The sequence below is a fragment of the Semicossyphus pulcher genome, unplaced genomic scaffold, assembly GCF_022749685.1.
Source record: "Semicossyphus pulcher isolate SPU_LCO1_2020_fin unplaced genomic scaffold, fSemPul1.0.p SCAF_22, whole genome shotgun sequence".
In the NCBI taxonomy this organism is placed as follows: Eukaryota; Metazoa; Chordata; class Actinopteri; order Labriformes; family Labridae; genus Semicossyphus; species Semicossyphus pulcher.
Window position 1 is genome coordinate 16047754 of NW_027211696.1, and position 14387 is coordinate 16062140.

At 41.9% G+C, this 14387-nt stretch overlaps 1 protein-coding gene across 16 annotated transcripts in view; it reads right to left on the reverse strand.

The window, feature by feature from the left end:
• Positions 1–1072: 1072 nt before the first annotated feature.
• Positions 1073–14387, reverse strand: part of fnbp1b (formin binding protein 1b) — an 85184-nt gene continuing 71869 nt past the window's right edge. For 10 of the 16 annotated variants that reach the window (XM_069672942.1, XM_069672946.1, XM_069672955.1 and 7 more), the window contains 5 exons: positions 11345–11454; positions 9929–10061; positions 8646–8767; positions 8337–8518; positions 6651–6893 (listed from right to left, as the gene is read on the reverse strand). In XM_069672942.1, coding sequence (XP_069529043.1) covers positions 6715–6893; positions 8337–8518; positions 8646–8767; positions 9929–10061; positions 11345–11454 — 726 coding nt within the window. In that variant the 3' untranslated portion in view covers positions 6651–6714. Of the gene's footprint in view, positions 4529–6650; positions 6894–8336; positions 8519–8645; positions 8768–9928; positions 10062–11344; positions 11455–14387 lie in introns of those variants that run through there. The other 6 variants (XM_069672956.1, XM_069672954.1, XM_069672948.1 and 3 more) reach the window with 2 other exon arrangements.

Here is a 14387-nt window from a genome sequence, read left to right on the forward strand (position 1 = left end):
AAACGGCTTCTCTGTCTGTAACAATGCAGCACGCCGAAAAGGAAAACTTGTCAGGAAGTCGATTATCGCTAACCGCCCGGCACGTTCACTGGTGTGTCCAGAGGCTATATAGTCTCTGACCGAATAGCACATGTAACCAGGAAACAATGAATTAGGCTGCTTACAAAGTGTCTATCTAGATGTGAAATAATTTATCAATTCAAAAAAAGATAAATACACAACAATTTTGAGTGTCAATATATTTTTAGAGTTGTTAAATCAAGCAAAAAAAAGTTTAAGTGTTGAAGCCTTTAATTTCAAAATACTGAATAAGTTATTTATTTTTCTGTTATGTTTTTAATTGATATTTGAGTTCCTTTATGTGAGACCTTTGAAGCTGTCAACACACGTTTTCAGAACCTACATCTATATATTAATAACTAGCTATCTATATAAAAATAACTAATAGATTAACTGATAATAAAAATAACTTTAAGGCATGCAAGGTGACATGTTTGCTATTTGTATAAGGCCTAATCTTCATTTAATTAAATCACACATCTTTACAATCATGCATGATCAATCCAAAATCACCTACAGTGAGTTTTCACTAACAACGACTGAATAATTGAGTGTAATTATTCCTGAAGCTGCTGCTGATAGATGGTGTGGGATCCTGGCTCCTGATTGTGCCTGAATTCCCCAGAGAAGACAAACAAAGACACAAATAGCACCTCATTAACTTTCAGGCATATTTAATTGGCACAGTAAACACAATACAAAGTATTCAGTGCTCCAAAAACACAAGCATGGGCTACCAAATGGAACACAAACGAAAAAGTGCAAAAACACACCATTTGGTAGACCTTTACAAAGGAAAAGAAGTCTTACTTTGCAAAGCAGATAAAGTAATGGTAAGACTCTCAATAGTTAAAATAGATGTTTTTCCTTTTTAAACTTTATTTATATATTCATATATACTCTCTCTAATTCCAACGTGCCATTTTTCCTCTGTACAGGCAGGTTAATCCGGGGCGTCGAGTTAAAGTTTTGTGGTCTCGTTGCACAGAACAGGCAGGCAGATGGCAAAGTATACTGCTGCCGTAAAAGTGGTGACCTGTGCCTCATCAGGTTTACCTTCACTGAAAACAATTCAAAAAGTGGTTTGTTTGTTTGATATCTTGACATATCGAGCGATGGGTGGTGAGAAAAGCAAATATGATACTCATGAGCTTGATTCAGCAGGGGTTTGATCATTCCTTCCATCAAGAGTCCCAAGTGGTCAATACGTTCATTAAATGCTGCATCAGATGAATATTTAAAAATGGCTTCATCCAAAACGATGTCATTGTTACTAATATTTGCATTTCAGGCAGAATAAGCTACAACACAGACTTCCAGCTTTAAAAACAAAGAAATAAAAAGAAGCTGAATCTCAACTCATCAGAAAATATAAAACAAAATAAAATGTTAAAATCAGGAACATTATGTGCCGTTGAGCAGGAAAAGGGGGAATCAGTGGACACAATTTATCTCGTCTGACAGATTTATGATTAGAAAAAGTCTCAAATTTGCCCCCAAACTTTTGAGATAATCACATCTTAATCCTTTCGCCAGCGTCATTCCTTCTCTTTGAAAACCCAGTTAAGGCCCATGATAGGTGATTCTGGGTAACACTTCAGTCACAAACTCACAGGAAAATGTGGATCACAGTATATTTTCATATACAGTAGACAGTTAAAGTGGATCATCCAAAAAACATCAGGTGTAAAAATCATACCTTCATTCACTATTTTCACATGGTGGCCATTTTTCTTTCACATCCACTCGGTGTGTGTCAAACGTCTTTACCCCACAACTAATACAAATGTTGCTGACTCATAAGGTAACTGAAGCTACATGACAATGGCTAACATCAACATTTAACCAATTCCTAGCTAACATTACTGCTATATTAACCTAGCTTTCCCATTACCTAGGAATTTACACCTTTACTGAATGTGTAACGTCATCAAACAGTAATGTTAGCTAGGAAGTGGTACAATACGAACGTTAGCTGATGTCTGAAAGTCCTGAAATGAAGGCTATTTGACTAAATCACAGCTAACACCACCGTTAGCTAGGTTCTATCACATCAGCTAGGACTTTACTCCTTTTGTTTTGCACTGTAATTATCAGCTGTAATGTTAGCTAAGAAGTGGTTGAATGCTAATGTTAGCAGATGACTCGTTGGGTACCAAAAGCTAAGTCACAACAGCTAACAATGCCATTCCTTTTATTTAGAGCTAACATTAACGTTTCTATCTAGAGTAACTGCTAGCTAGGAATCAACACCTTTCTTATTGCATTGTGTTACATTATTAAAGTGTATAATGTTAGCATTCAACCAGTTTTAAGCTAAGGTTAAATGCTGTCTTCAGATCCTAAAAATAAGGAACGCCATATTTAAAGTTAAAACATATTTCATGACTCATGGTAACAACAGCTAATATTAGTATTCAACCAGTTTTAAGCTAACATTCAATGTCGTCTTCAAATCCTACAAATTAAGAGGCCATATTTATAGCTAAAACAACATATTTGATGACTCATTTGGTACCAACAGCTAAGTGACAACAGCTAAGTGTTAGCATTCAACCAGTTTTAAGCTAGCGTAAAATGTCTTAAAATCCTTCAAATTAGGACAGCCACATTTAGAGCTAAAACTACATATTTCATGACTCATGGTACCGACAGTAAAACGACTGTAACTGTAGTGTTAGCTTGGAAGTGGTTGAATTCTAACGGTAGCTAACGAGTTAGCAAATATGTTGTTTTAACTTGTATTATGGCCCAATGTACCTTTAGTTGCTGATGGATTGGGAAGCCGTGAATGATAATGATTTGTCAGATTCCTTATGTTTAAATATTTTGCAAAACTGGGACACAAGAATACGACAAAAAAAAATGGCCGCCGTGTGAATATAGAGAATAGGATTCATTGTTTTTGCCAAGATGTTGCTGCTTGGACCGAGTGTAGGCGTTTCCACAAGGTGATTAACTGTAAACTAACAACAACTTGCGTTAAACACTCTGATCAAAAACATACAATACTAACATTTTTACATACATACTGTACTGTGTATTTAACAGTAAAACAAATGCACAAGACCTACCTATGCAAACACCATTCGGAAAACAACATTTCGGGTCCCTATCGTCCTTTAATGACAGTTTAAAGTGGGGAACACTGGGAGGAGATCACTCACTCGCTGTTAAAAACAGGAAAACATGCTTTCTAAGACAAATAAAAACAGAAAATGAACCACAGGCACTGAACCCAAACAGTAGCATTCAGGTTAATTCAAACAGTGAGACCAGGCAATGAGGGTTAACTGAACAGAAAGGCTGGAGGAAGCTGACCAAACACCCCCCCTCATTCAGCAACTCCGCTGGGTTGCTAGCAGAGGGGGGCGAGGAGGAAGACAGGGCAAGCATGCAGCACACCGCAACGCTGAGAGGCCCCCCGCCCTGAGCCAAAGCAGCCAAGGGAGAGCCTGAGCTGCCTCAGGAAGGGGGAGGGCCGTGGAGGTGACAGGGGGAGGGGAGGGGTGGTCAGAGAGAGGAACAGACACCAGTGACAAGACAAGAATCTGTAGGATGAATGATGGCGAATGATGCATCATACATCCGTATTTCCTCCAGCTGGTCGTGGATATGTGGCGCAGTGATTGTGAAGACGTGGAGAACACGCGAGACTTTCAAAATAAGACGAACATACAAGCATTCAGATCAGAAACAAACACACGACAAAAGCCAGAAGCACGTAAGAAACAGATAGATGATTAGCACCTTTCACTTCTTCGTTTTCCAGTTTGTTGAAACCTGCAAATGTGGGTTTTAGTGGTGAGAGGTGAACATGAGAGTTTTAAAGCCCCAGATGTCGGCAGATGAGCCCAGGGTGATTCTCTCTGAGCGAAGGAGGAGTTCATGTCTCACACACATACACACCGCTGCATGAAAGGTGTTTTAAAGGTTTGGCTCCTGCTGGTCCCCGTCCTGTCTCTGACCACACCCTCTGCCGTGTGTGTGTGTGTGTGTGTGTGTGCAACAGGGGCAAAAGAGGTAAGGAAATAAGAAGTGGTAGAGCCAGAGGGGGAGGGGGCGCGTTCAGAGCGAGGAAGCCAACAGCCGCGTTCATGACCGCGCGCAGTGCAAGCGGAGTTAGTCCCATTAAGAAGCAAAAAGCTTTGCTGAAAACAACAAAGAAGCAGATTGAATACTGTGGTTGTGACTGCTGTATGGGTGTTAAGAATGGAAATAGGTTATGAGCGCTAAAATTTAGATGGATTTCTCTTATTGTCGCTTCAAATGTGCAGAGTTCTGCAGAAGAAGCGCAACCATCCCAATACATGTTTTCGTATAGGTTTTGGAAATCGAGCGTTCTCTCTTTAAGATTGGGGTCATCTTTCACTGTCTGACTCTGCGAGCGCGTGAGGAACGTGGTGGTGTTTTCTCCGAGGCTGCTTGCCCTGCCATTCCTCGGCCAGCCTCTCACACTTTTAGGAATCTGCAAGTCAAGAAGGGAAAGAAACGAACAAACAAACAAAGTGAAAAAAGGAAAAGTTAGATGGTTTTTTTTAAAGGAGAATCCAGTCAAAGACAAACAGCAACCCCAAATGTTCAGACATGGAGAGGAGGAAGAAGGAATCCAGTGCATGTATGAAACAGAAGACAACACTGTGGTGTCAGCATGGATGTAATCTGCATGTACTGTATATGAAAACAAAAATGGATCTGTTATTCCACTTTCATCTGGCTTTAATGCATGTTAGAATGCAGCCTCTCTACTTTGTCACAACATGCTAAAAATCACGTCACGACAAGGACGAAAAAATCCCCCGAATGCTGCCTCATGCGCCGCATTTCAAATACTGTTCAATAACAAACACAGGATGCTGTTTAAACAGAGCTGACGTCCTGCGAGTACGAACCCCATGCTGTACCAGAAACAAGCCGTCAAAGCTGATTAAAAGTAAACTAAACAAAGGCTTATGTAATGAGTTATGAAAGACAACATTTTCTGAGTCGATGCCAGTCTTAAAAAGGAGCACAGAATGTCTTATTGTTGTAGCCAGGTGGAATGGCACACCATGCTTTCAAAATAAAAGCACTCTCCAGAGACCCATGCAGAAACACCACAAAGCTTTAACGTCATGTCCAGCTCCGTGTCTCGGCCCAGCCTCACCATATAGCTCAGTACAGCTAATTCTCGCGCCTTTATTCCTTTACCAATGGCCTGGAAAAAAAGGACCAGAACAGCCCGACACTATCATTATCAAAATGTGGATCAAGAAAAGAAAAGAAAACACATTTTTTAAGGGGGTAGAGGTTTCTTATTCGACCAATAATTTTACAAAATTACCCCTAATCAGGGAGAATAATCACAACATTATCATGTTGTAACCATAGACTGTATAAAAAGATGGACGACATAACAGCTCCCTAAAAGTGAAGCCAAACCCTCTCTATCGTCCCCTGCTGACTGGCTGCAGTATAGCTCATAAAGCCCGCCTCCTCCATGTTAACAGATGGGACATGAGTCGAACTATAAAATCTAAATTTTCTTAAACATGGTTTCTGTCATTATAGTCAGTTCTTATCGTGCTGATTTATGTTCATTTTTCTGACAAGTTTATTTTTAATTAGTTATTTGATGCTGTAAAAATGATGATTGACAGCTCTGTTGACAAATACGGCTCCTGCAGCCGATCTGTTCTGGATGAGCAGAGTAGAGGAGGAATGGCGAGAGGAGACGTAACATAAACAATCACTGCAGTGGCTGAAGTTTCTACATCTGTGAACGTCTGCTTCAGGCCAACACAAGAAGCTGTTCTGCTGTTAAACACGCCGGCGTGTGATCCTTGCTGTTAGCAGAAGTGGCTACGGCGCTGACCTCTACTGTGCAACTCCAAATGACGTCACCATCGCAAGATGGCAGCGCCCGTCACAGGGGCTGTTTTGGCATCAATTTCGTACAGTGAGAGCAGCTGGAGACGCGTCGTCCATCTTTATATACAGTCATTGGTTTAACAGCACCTATGATTAGTCTACAGCATGCAACATTTGAGGGTGGGGGGGATGATTTTTTTATTTTCCTTTTTTAAACTCTTATCTACAAAAATACTTCTGAATATGTGTTCGTATTTTACAGCAGATTTAAATTACATGATTGCACATTGAGCATGCTGTCCTTTGTGATGAGATGACCTAATGTTCAGTCACTTTACTGACCCGAATATTTGATTGATCTTGATTAAAAGCATTTAACAGTAATTTACATCTTAACAAAAAAACAAAATGTATATAAAAAATATCAAATACTGTGTTTTAAATGTACATGTGATCACTGTCAGTGAGTGATTGGATGCTAAGCTGTGACTGCATATTGTATTTTGTCTGACCACTAGGTGGCACTGCAGTGCATGAGAGGTGAGGAACTAGAAGCTGTACACAACCTTCCCCGTGGTTCAGCTCGTGTTCAGCGTCACTTCCGAAAGCAAACATTTGTTCAGAGCTCAAGAGAAGTGAACAGTGACACTCTCACTATCTGCCACAACTGTCCGAGGCACAATGGAACAAATCTGATTCCCTCTGAGACAGACAGGAAGTGGAGTGTAAGGGGGGGGGGTTATCTTATCTGAGCGAACAGTAACAATCTTCCTGACTCACAGGAACAAAAACACACTTGCTGAGTTAAATGTACGTCATAGCACCTTTGGCATTTGTTTCCAAAAAGACCTCGACGTAGGATGTGGGGACGTATCCCTCCTCGTCCTCGTTCCTGCGCACTCGCGTCCAGCCGTCTCCTTTGTCTTCTTCTATGACATACAACAACTCGCCCTCCGCCACCGCGATGGTGCCCTCGTTGTGACCTGGGGGAGGAGGGAAACGGAGGAGAAATAAGAAAAAAGGCGAGATAAGAGGATGAATTGTACATTTTAAATGTGGTTCCCAACCTGCAAGGGTCCCAGGATGCTCATCAGATGATTAAAGGTATAGTTTGCTTCCCCCCCTCTTTGTCCCCTCTGGCTTCTTAAAAACCTTCAAGTAGTCGATGTTAGATACTTAATTTTGGCAGCTATTTTAGATCAAGTTTTAGTCTTCAGACAAAAATACTTTTTTGTTTTAGTCGACGAAAACTCAAAACATTTGAGTCCAGTTTTAGTCAATAAAAACCCCCTCCAGTCTCCCTCTTCTCCTTTTTAGTTTGCTTCAGGTAAACTGAACACGCAGATCATCCGTACAGTAAATCAATGATGAAGACATCAAATGTAAACAAACTTTTCATCATGGCTTCTCATTTAAACAGTCTGACTGAAGCAGACAGCCGATGATCGCTCCTATTTGTACATAAGAAGCTTCAAATGACGCTACCTTTTTCTGTGAGCGTGCACAGAGCCTGAAGCAGAGTTAACAGAAAGCTCACAACCACCTTCATGATACCTGTTCTCTCTCTCTCTCTATCTATCTCTAACTGGTGCTGGAGGCTTTAAAATATCATGCATTTTAAATGGCCGACACCGCACCTCTAATATTTTAGTCCCATCTCTTTTTTTATTATTGACGATCTATTTTTAGCTCGTCAGCGTCTCGTCTTCATCATGGAAAAAAAGTTGTTTTTAGTCATTATTTTCGATACAGAAATTAACACCCTTAAGGCTTCTTAACATAAAAATAAGAAAAAGAAGGAAACTATCACCTCTCTGGACCTCCAAAATATTTCAAACACATACAGTGCAGGATGCTTTACCTCCTAAGGATCTCTAAAATCATTAAAATTGGTAAGATTGTAGATACTTTCAGCTTTTCAGGCCCTAAAATTTCCTCGAAAAAGGAAAAAAGGATGGAACAAATTGCTTTACTACTATCGTATTGAACGTACGAAATAAAGTTAATTAATAATCCAGAGTCTGTATCTTCCCATAAAGAGGAAGGAATCTCCTGTTTTAAATCAGGGAACTTAGGGAACTATTTCTTCTGGAAGTTTAACTACAAGTCATGGCTCTTTACCATCTCTCATCAGCATCCAGCGCTAAAGTCACCAGCCTCCGGAGAAATGGCGATTTAAACATAGAGATACAGTCATTTGTCCTGTCCTCCATCTGTCCTCCTCCTCCTCCACACATTTCTTAATAAGGTCACGACCCTCCTCCCCCTCGTTCAGAGTCATCGAACTCCTCCACCCTACATCTGGAGAACCATCAGGTCGCTGTTCAACCCGTTTCCAGAAATATCCTGACCTCAACAGCTGCAACCCATCAGTGAAGGCCTGATGTACTTTAATTTATTTATTTAATGTTTGTTGTTGTTGTTACCTTCAAACGGGTACAAGGCTTTGCAGGTGCCGATGGTGGGCAGTGTCTCCTCGTCGTCGAACTCGTCGTCGAACTCAGGCGTGCTGGACGTGGGGACGGGGTTGGGGTTGGGGTTGGGGTTGATGTTGGCTTTGACCTGAGTCTCTGAATTCTGCTCCTCCGTGTAGCTGCCATCCGGGCTGCTCAAGGGCCAACACACACACACAGTAAATATACTGTGAAAACATACATAGTTTTCTTCCAAAGAAGTAGGATGTGTAACGTCTCCGGGGTCTGGTTTTTAATGGCTTTCATCCGAGTATAACATACCTCTCTCTGTCCTGCGCGCAGTTGTTGCTCACTGCCGTGTTGTTCTGGGTCTCATAGAGTCCACTTCTCCGGTGGGTGTCGCTCTTGGATGGCATCCGTTCCTCCACTTCTGCTAACCAGCCCTGGAACACACACACAGACAATAACGATCTATTAGTTCCCTGCAGGTCGCCTTTTCTCCTACATGATGACTTGAAATGTATTTAAAGCACTTTAGAATCATTTTAAATCGATGAATCAGTCGGCCTTTACAGCTGGAAAAACCCTTCAAGTCTGGCACCAGGGAGGCAGTCAAAGTGTTGCAACTACGATGAGTATCTTTTACATTTCTTTCAACCTGTTTGGAGAATACGACAACTTTGATGCAGCTGAAGAACAAGAAACTGAAAAGTACAGAGGGAAAATGTTTTGTTTATAAGTGCACAGAGGCTCGTACACTGCCCCTCTGAACTTACTGGTACTTTGTTTGTCAGTAGAGACGCTACACCAGTCCTCAGGCACAGCCTGAAATGTGGTTTTGGGCATGCTGTAACTTATTATCCCCCCAGAAACATCTACTTGTTTCAGGTAAAATATCATGTATTGATAACTATCAGCATTAGCGCAGCGCTAGCAGAGAATGTGATGATAGTTAAAGCTTGAAGAAAGGCAGTGGTTTCCAAATAACATGTATATTTTTTATCACACTCTCATCTGAGGGGTAAGTCTAAATACTGGAATCGGTGTTGGGAGGAAGAATGTTATCCCTTTATGTCATCAGCGATCGTCTCATGGCATTTACGATCAGCTGGAGAAGGGAACAATGTTTTCATTGCATTAGAGCTACATGAGAAGTTAAAGATGGCAGTGACACTTTCTTTGAAGGGGTGTGCATAAGACTGACATGACACCTGTCGTGAACAGTCCTTATGAATGTTCATGACTGTTGTCATTATGGAAAGCATGCAAACATAAATAAAGGTCTCATTTTTTGTCTCTAGAAAGTGACCGTGGTACAAGCAGAATCATGTCCTTCTAGGTGTCCATTATCAGGAGTTTCACATCTTTGCAGAGTTAACTGTCCTCCTCGCCAGGCATTTCCCCTCCATCATTTTAAAACCAGCCGGCTCTCTCCAGCTGCGTCTCCGAATATCTTCTCCTAATATGGCCGAGCGTCTTCTCTGGAACCACCCCAGCTGGAGACGCGCGTTTGAACTCCTCATTATTTACTGTCCCACGTAAACCAAACAAGAAAGCTTCTCCAACACCAACACCCACTCAGCTCAGACAGCCACCGGGCTCACCTCGAATTTCTGAACTTCAGACTGGAGCTTCTCGATGTTCTGGCCGATTTCTGATAGCCGCGGGTCGACGCTGGCCGGGTCGCCCATCTGAGGGTTCTTCACGTACACGTCTTTCATCTTAGTCAGAGCGTCCCTGAGAGAGCAAATCATAAAGTCAGTTTAAGTCTTTGTTGCATGTTAACAGGGAACACATGAATATCACTCGGCATATAGGAGAGAAAACTTCGGTCATGAAGGTTGAGTGATATTTTTAATAGACCTTTTACCTTTGACATGATCCTGTTTAAATTGGCTCTAAAATAAAAACTAGAATAGCGAGAGCATTCATTCAGTTTGAAGCTTAAAGCTAAGACGCCATCCTTCACATCATGGTGTTGAATGGTCAGTGATGATGTCATCACAAAATAACAGGGTTACAACTCATGAGTGGGCACAATATGTCTCCTGGAGATCATTTTTTACTTCCTTATCCTGACCCTTAGTTTTGAAACATGTTAAATAAAAACTATAAAAGCCTTCATTCTTCTGCAAAAGAAAGCGAAGGCTGTCGTCTGTTGGGACATCACGTTTTCTAGTCATTGATAATGTTATTATTTTGCGTTATGAGCGATTTTGAAAATGATGAAAATGAGCAGGCGGCTGCTGGAGATCGTTGTTTCCAGAATCCTGTTTAAAGTTATAATCATGAAGATTTTCATTGAAATAAATGTCTGTTAAGTCTCTATCTATCACCAAACGAGGTAACACAACGGTGATTGAGCCCACTGATGAAAGCCTTTGCATTTGCAGTATTACAGACTGGGTGTCTGGTGCGACCCCTCGCTTTCCATCAGCAGTGGTTGGTCTGCCAGAGAGGGTAGGCGGAGCTAAGCGGCTGCTTTCCCGGTCTCTGCAAGTGTTTCGAGTAAACAGTAATCTACTATGGCTGAACAAACAAAGAAAAGATGGATGACTACAGATACAACTTCAACAAGAAGTGAAAATCCAAAGAAAAAGAAACAAATTGGACGCTCAGATGAAGCAAACAGTCTGAAAAGGAAAGCGACCGTCAGCGGGGAAAATCAAGAGTTACAACCGGAGCCACTATTTTGGATATCTGGGAAGTGTGCTCCTGTAATTACCGTTTATCGCCATAGGTGCCGCCAAAGAGAACGAAACTGAGATCTTTGAGATTACATCTTTAAATTAATCTAAACATATGTAGAGCATGGCTTACAAAAGTCACAGGACATTTAATTTGAACAGATTTCATGGATATGAAGCATTTGAAGACACTCCTATAAAACCTTTGAGCCGCGGTTTTAAAGATCCGCGATATACGAGGTATTTGAAGGAGACATCACAGAAAGCAAAAATAGTAACGTAGCACTGGCAGACTTATTTCTCTTGCAGGGTTCAAAAGGTTAAAGGATATACCTCTGATCCATTTCTTTCTGAATGTCCTTGTTCAGGTCATCCAGCTTTCCCTGCAGCTTCTTCCTCCTCTGTTCTGGTGGCAGGTGGCTGAAGTCCTCCGGTCCAGAGCCCTGAGAGAACGAAAGGGAGGCAGAGAAAAGGGGGACAAAAATGGGAAAGAGAGAAGAGAGAGAAACCATAAGATGATGAAAAGCTGCTTTTATGATCATCATTTGTTGTGTTGCTGTTGTCACAGGGATCTTCTAGTTAGGTGCAGTATCCCCATTTTGCTGTCAACCCTGTGAGCCGAGACTCAGGGATAAGTGGACACAAATGGAGCCGTTTTCATGCTTTAATAATTCACCTGAAGGAGATACTGCAGCTGCTGTCTAACACACTGAGAGCTGGGGTGTTTGTCTGTCTGTAGACTCGAGGCCTTCCACCTATTCAGTCGCTACCTCTGATCTACTGCTCCCTATGAATGCATCAGAAATGTAATAAAGTATAAGTACATCCTATTATTGCTCATATAGTGTTTCAGTGCGAGCTGTCTAATGGGTTTAAAGCTGCCTGTACGGCGTGTTCTTTAAACGCAGGTTGTGAGAGTGAGACTTTTGTTGGCTGGCCTGGCGTCAGATTTCCTGATGAGAAGGTTTCCAGTCTGTAACTGATGAGTCATACTTCTCGGCATCTCTCAAACTTTCTGTGGACATGATTAGTGTTTTGAATCTGAAGCGTAGCTGCTAACTGGTCTATATGGAGTCCCAAAGAGTTCAAACTGGAGCCAGTCCCAGCTGACACTGGCAGGAGGGAGGTCAACATTTAATCACAGGGGTTACACACCGACAACTATCTCCACCATTTTTGTGTCATAATGGCATTTCCCTTTTTTGTTTCTCACAATGACACTTTAATAATCTGTCACTTTTCGCCTCTTAGTAAATGAAAACTCTCCAAGCAGACTTGATAACAGCTCCCGAATTTAGTCAACAAGCTCGGAGCTGAGTGCACCAGCTGGACGTACGCCTGGGTGTAACGTTTTGTCTGGCCTAGAGCTGAAAGTTACGCCCTTTGCACTAGTTAAGACTTAAGCCCTGTTTGTGTTGCTGGGTGTATCTTTTACGCCTCGGAGGGAGCAGGCGCAACTTTAGAAAGTCAGACTTAAATCCACGGTAAAACAAACGGTAAAAGTAACGGTCACACAAAGGCAGCGCGGCTTGTTGTTTTACAGGATGATTAATAAAAGGGCATTAACAGTCATGCGTGGTCGGACCAACCCGCTGGAAATCTACTCGGACGGTCAGCTGATCTGAATGTCTCGTTTTGACTGACAAGCTCTCCTCTCAGCTACGGCATGTGTCGGACTGAAACGCGGCGCCGTCCCCGCCCTGCAGGTGCTGATTGAGCTCAGATTTGATGTCAAAGGGGCCTTTCAAAACACTGTGGGGGACATGATAAATGTACATCGGACAATGGCATGCTTATCATTATTGATTTTCAGCAGTGATCGATTTCCTTGTCGATAGCTTTGTGGTTCAGTTTTGCTGTGAGGACATTTTCATGTTCTACAAACAGCTCTATGAGTTTCCTTATTTCACTATCCGTAAAACTTTTCTTTACTTGTGTTTTGTGTTATCTATATTGTTTGTTGATCGTTTAATGGGGGAAGTTAGCGAGTGGAGACGTGTGTTGCTTGGCAACATTCACCGCTTTGCGAGTGTTCACGTGGACGCGCATCATAAGACCGGGTGTAGCTACGACTGGTGTCAGTTAAGCTCGGTGCACTTGGTCTATTTTTTACGGCTCCTGCTGCCAAGAGGAACTCCCTGCTGTTGTAATCAAACTCAACACACCATAACTTACATCTCCTGTTTCTTGCAATGCTGCACATGCACACACCTAGCTAGCTAGCTAACTAGCTTGATTGGTTTGAGAGCTTGTTACATTAAAGTGCAGAGTAGGTTCTTGTTAATTCAGGGTTCCTTCAACAGTAGATTAGTTTGTATGTAGTCACCCCAGCTGACAAACTGGCAGCTAGCTTAGGCTACATGGACTAGTGACTCTTGAAGAGTGGCACTGAACTATAACAGACTTAAAGCCTCACTTGCCGTGCTCAGTGTCTCAGGTTAGCGTGTTAGCATGCTAACATTTGCTGTATGTATTTGGTAAAAAGTTATCAGTTCATTGTTGAGCTCTTTGGGGCTCCGTGGTGTCTGCCAAGTTAAACAAAAGATAAAGTAACATATTGTGTTGCTTTAGCCGTATCTAAACACGGACTGAACAGGTGAAGGTCTGATTGGATCTCATCGAGCTGGGTCACAGCGGCACCACAGGATGTAAACAGCTGGAGCTACAGACTCGAGGTCAGGATTCACTGCACATAAGCCAGGTCACACTGAGCAACAACGTTACAATGGCAACCTTACCCCTTCTCCCTGAGTCACCACGCAACACTTACCGGGCATGCAACATAACAGAGATTGTGTCATTCATCATGCAGAGACATGCTCCTTCCTCAGTGATAAGTTACAGTCATGTATTAGTGCTTAAAATCTCTATGTACCCAAACACAAATGAACAAGCTAATATCTAAGTGAAATGTACAACCAGACTAAAACTAAGGGCAGACATTAAGTTATTGTTTACAGTATGATGCATTTAGGATCAATCAGAATTTACAGTCTTATTATGTTTTAAATCAAGTGTAGAGTTACAGAAATAAAAATCATGAAGAGGCCTGACTCTCATTACAAAGCGAGCTAAGTTTGAGACACTCTCATGTCTGCCTGCTTAATATGAAACCAGCTAGTAGTTTGCTTAGCTTAGCATTTTAACGTTTTAATGTGTCTGTAATCTCGACAGCATTGGAAATGAGGGAAGCCTCAATGTCCTTTCGAGAATAAACAAAGGTTTGAAATGAAATGATTACATCGTCAGGCTCTGCAACATGTGGAGCATCGATTGGAGATTGTAAGGTGCCCTTGTGTAACTCATCATTTGAACAAACAGCTTTTTGTGTTCAGGGGATCGGTATTACCTGCAGAGCTCAAACTGCATCCTGACG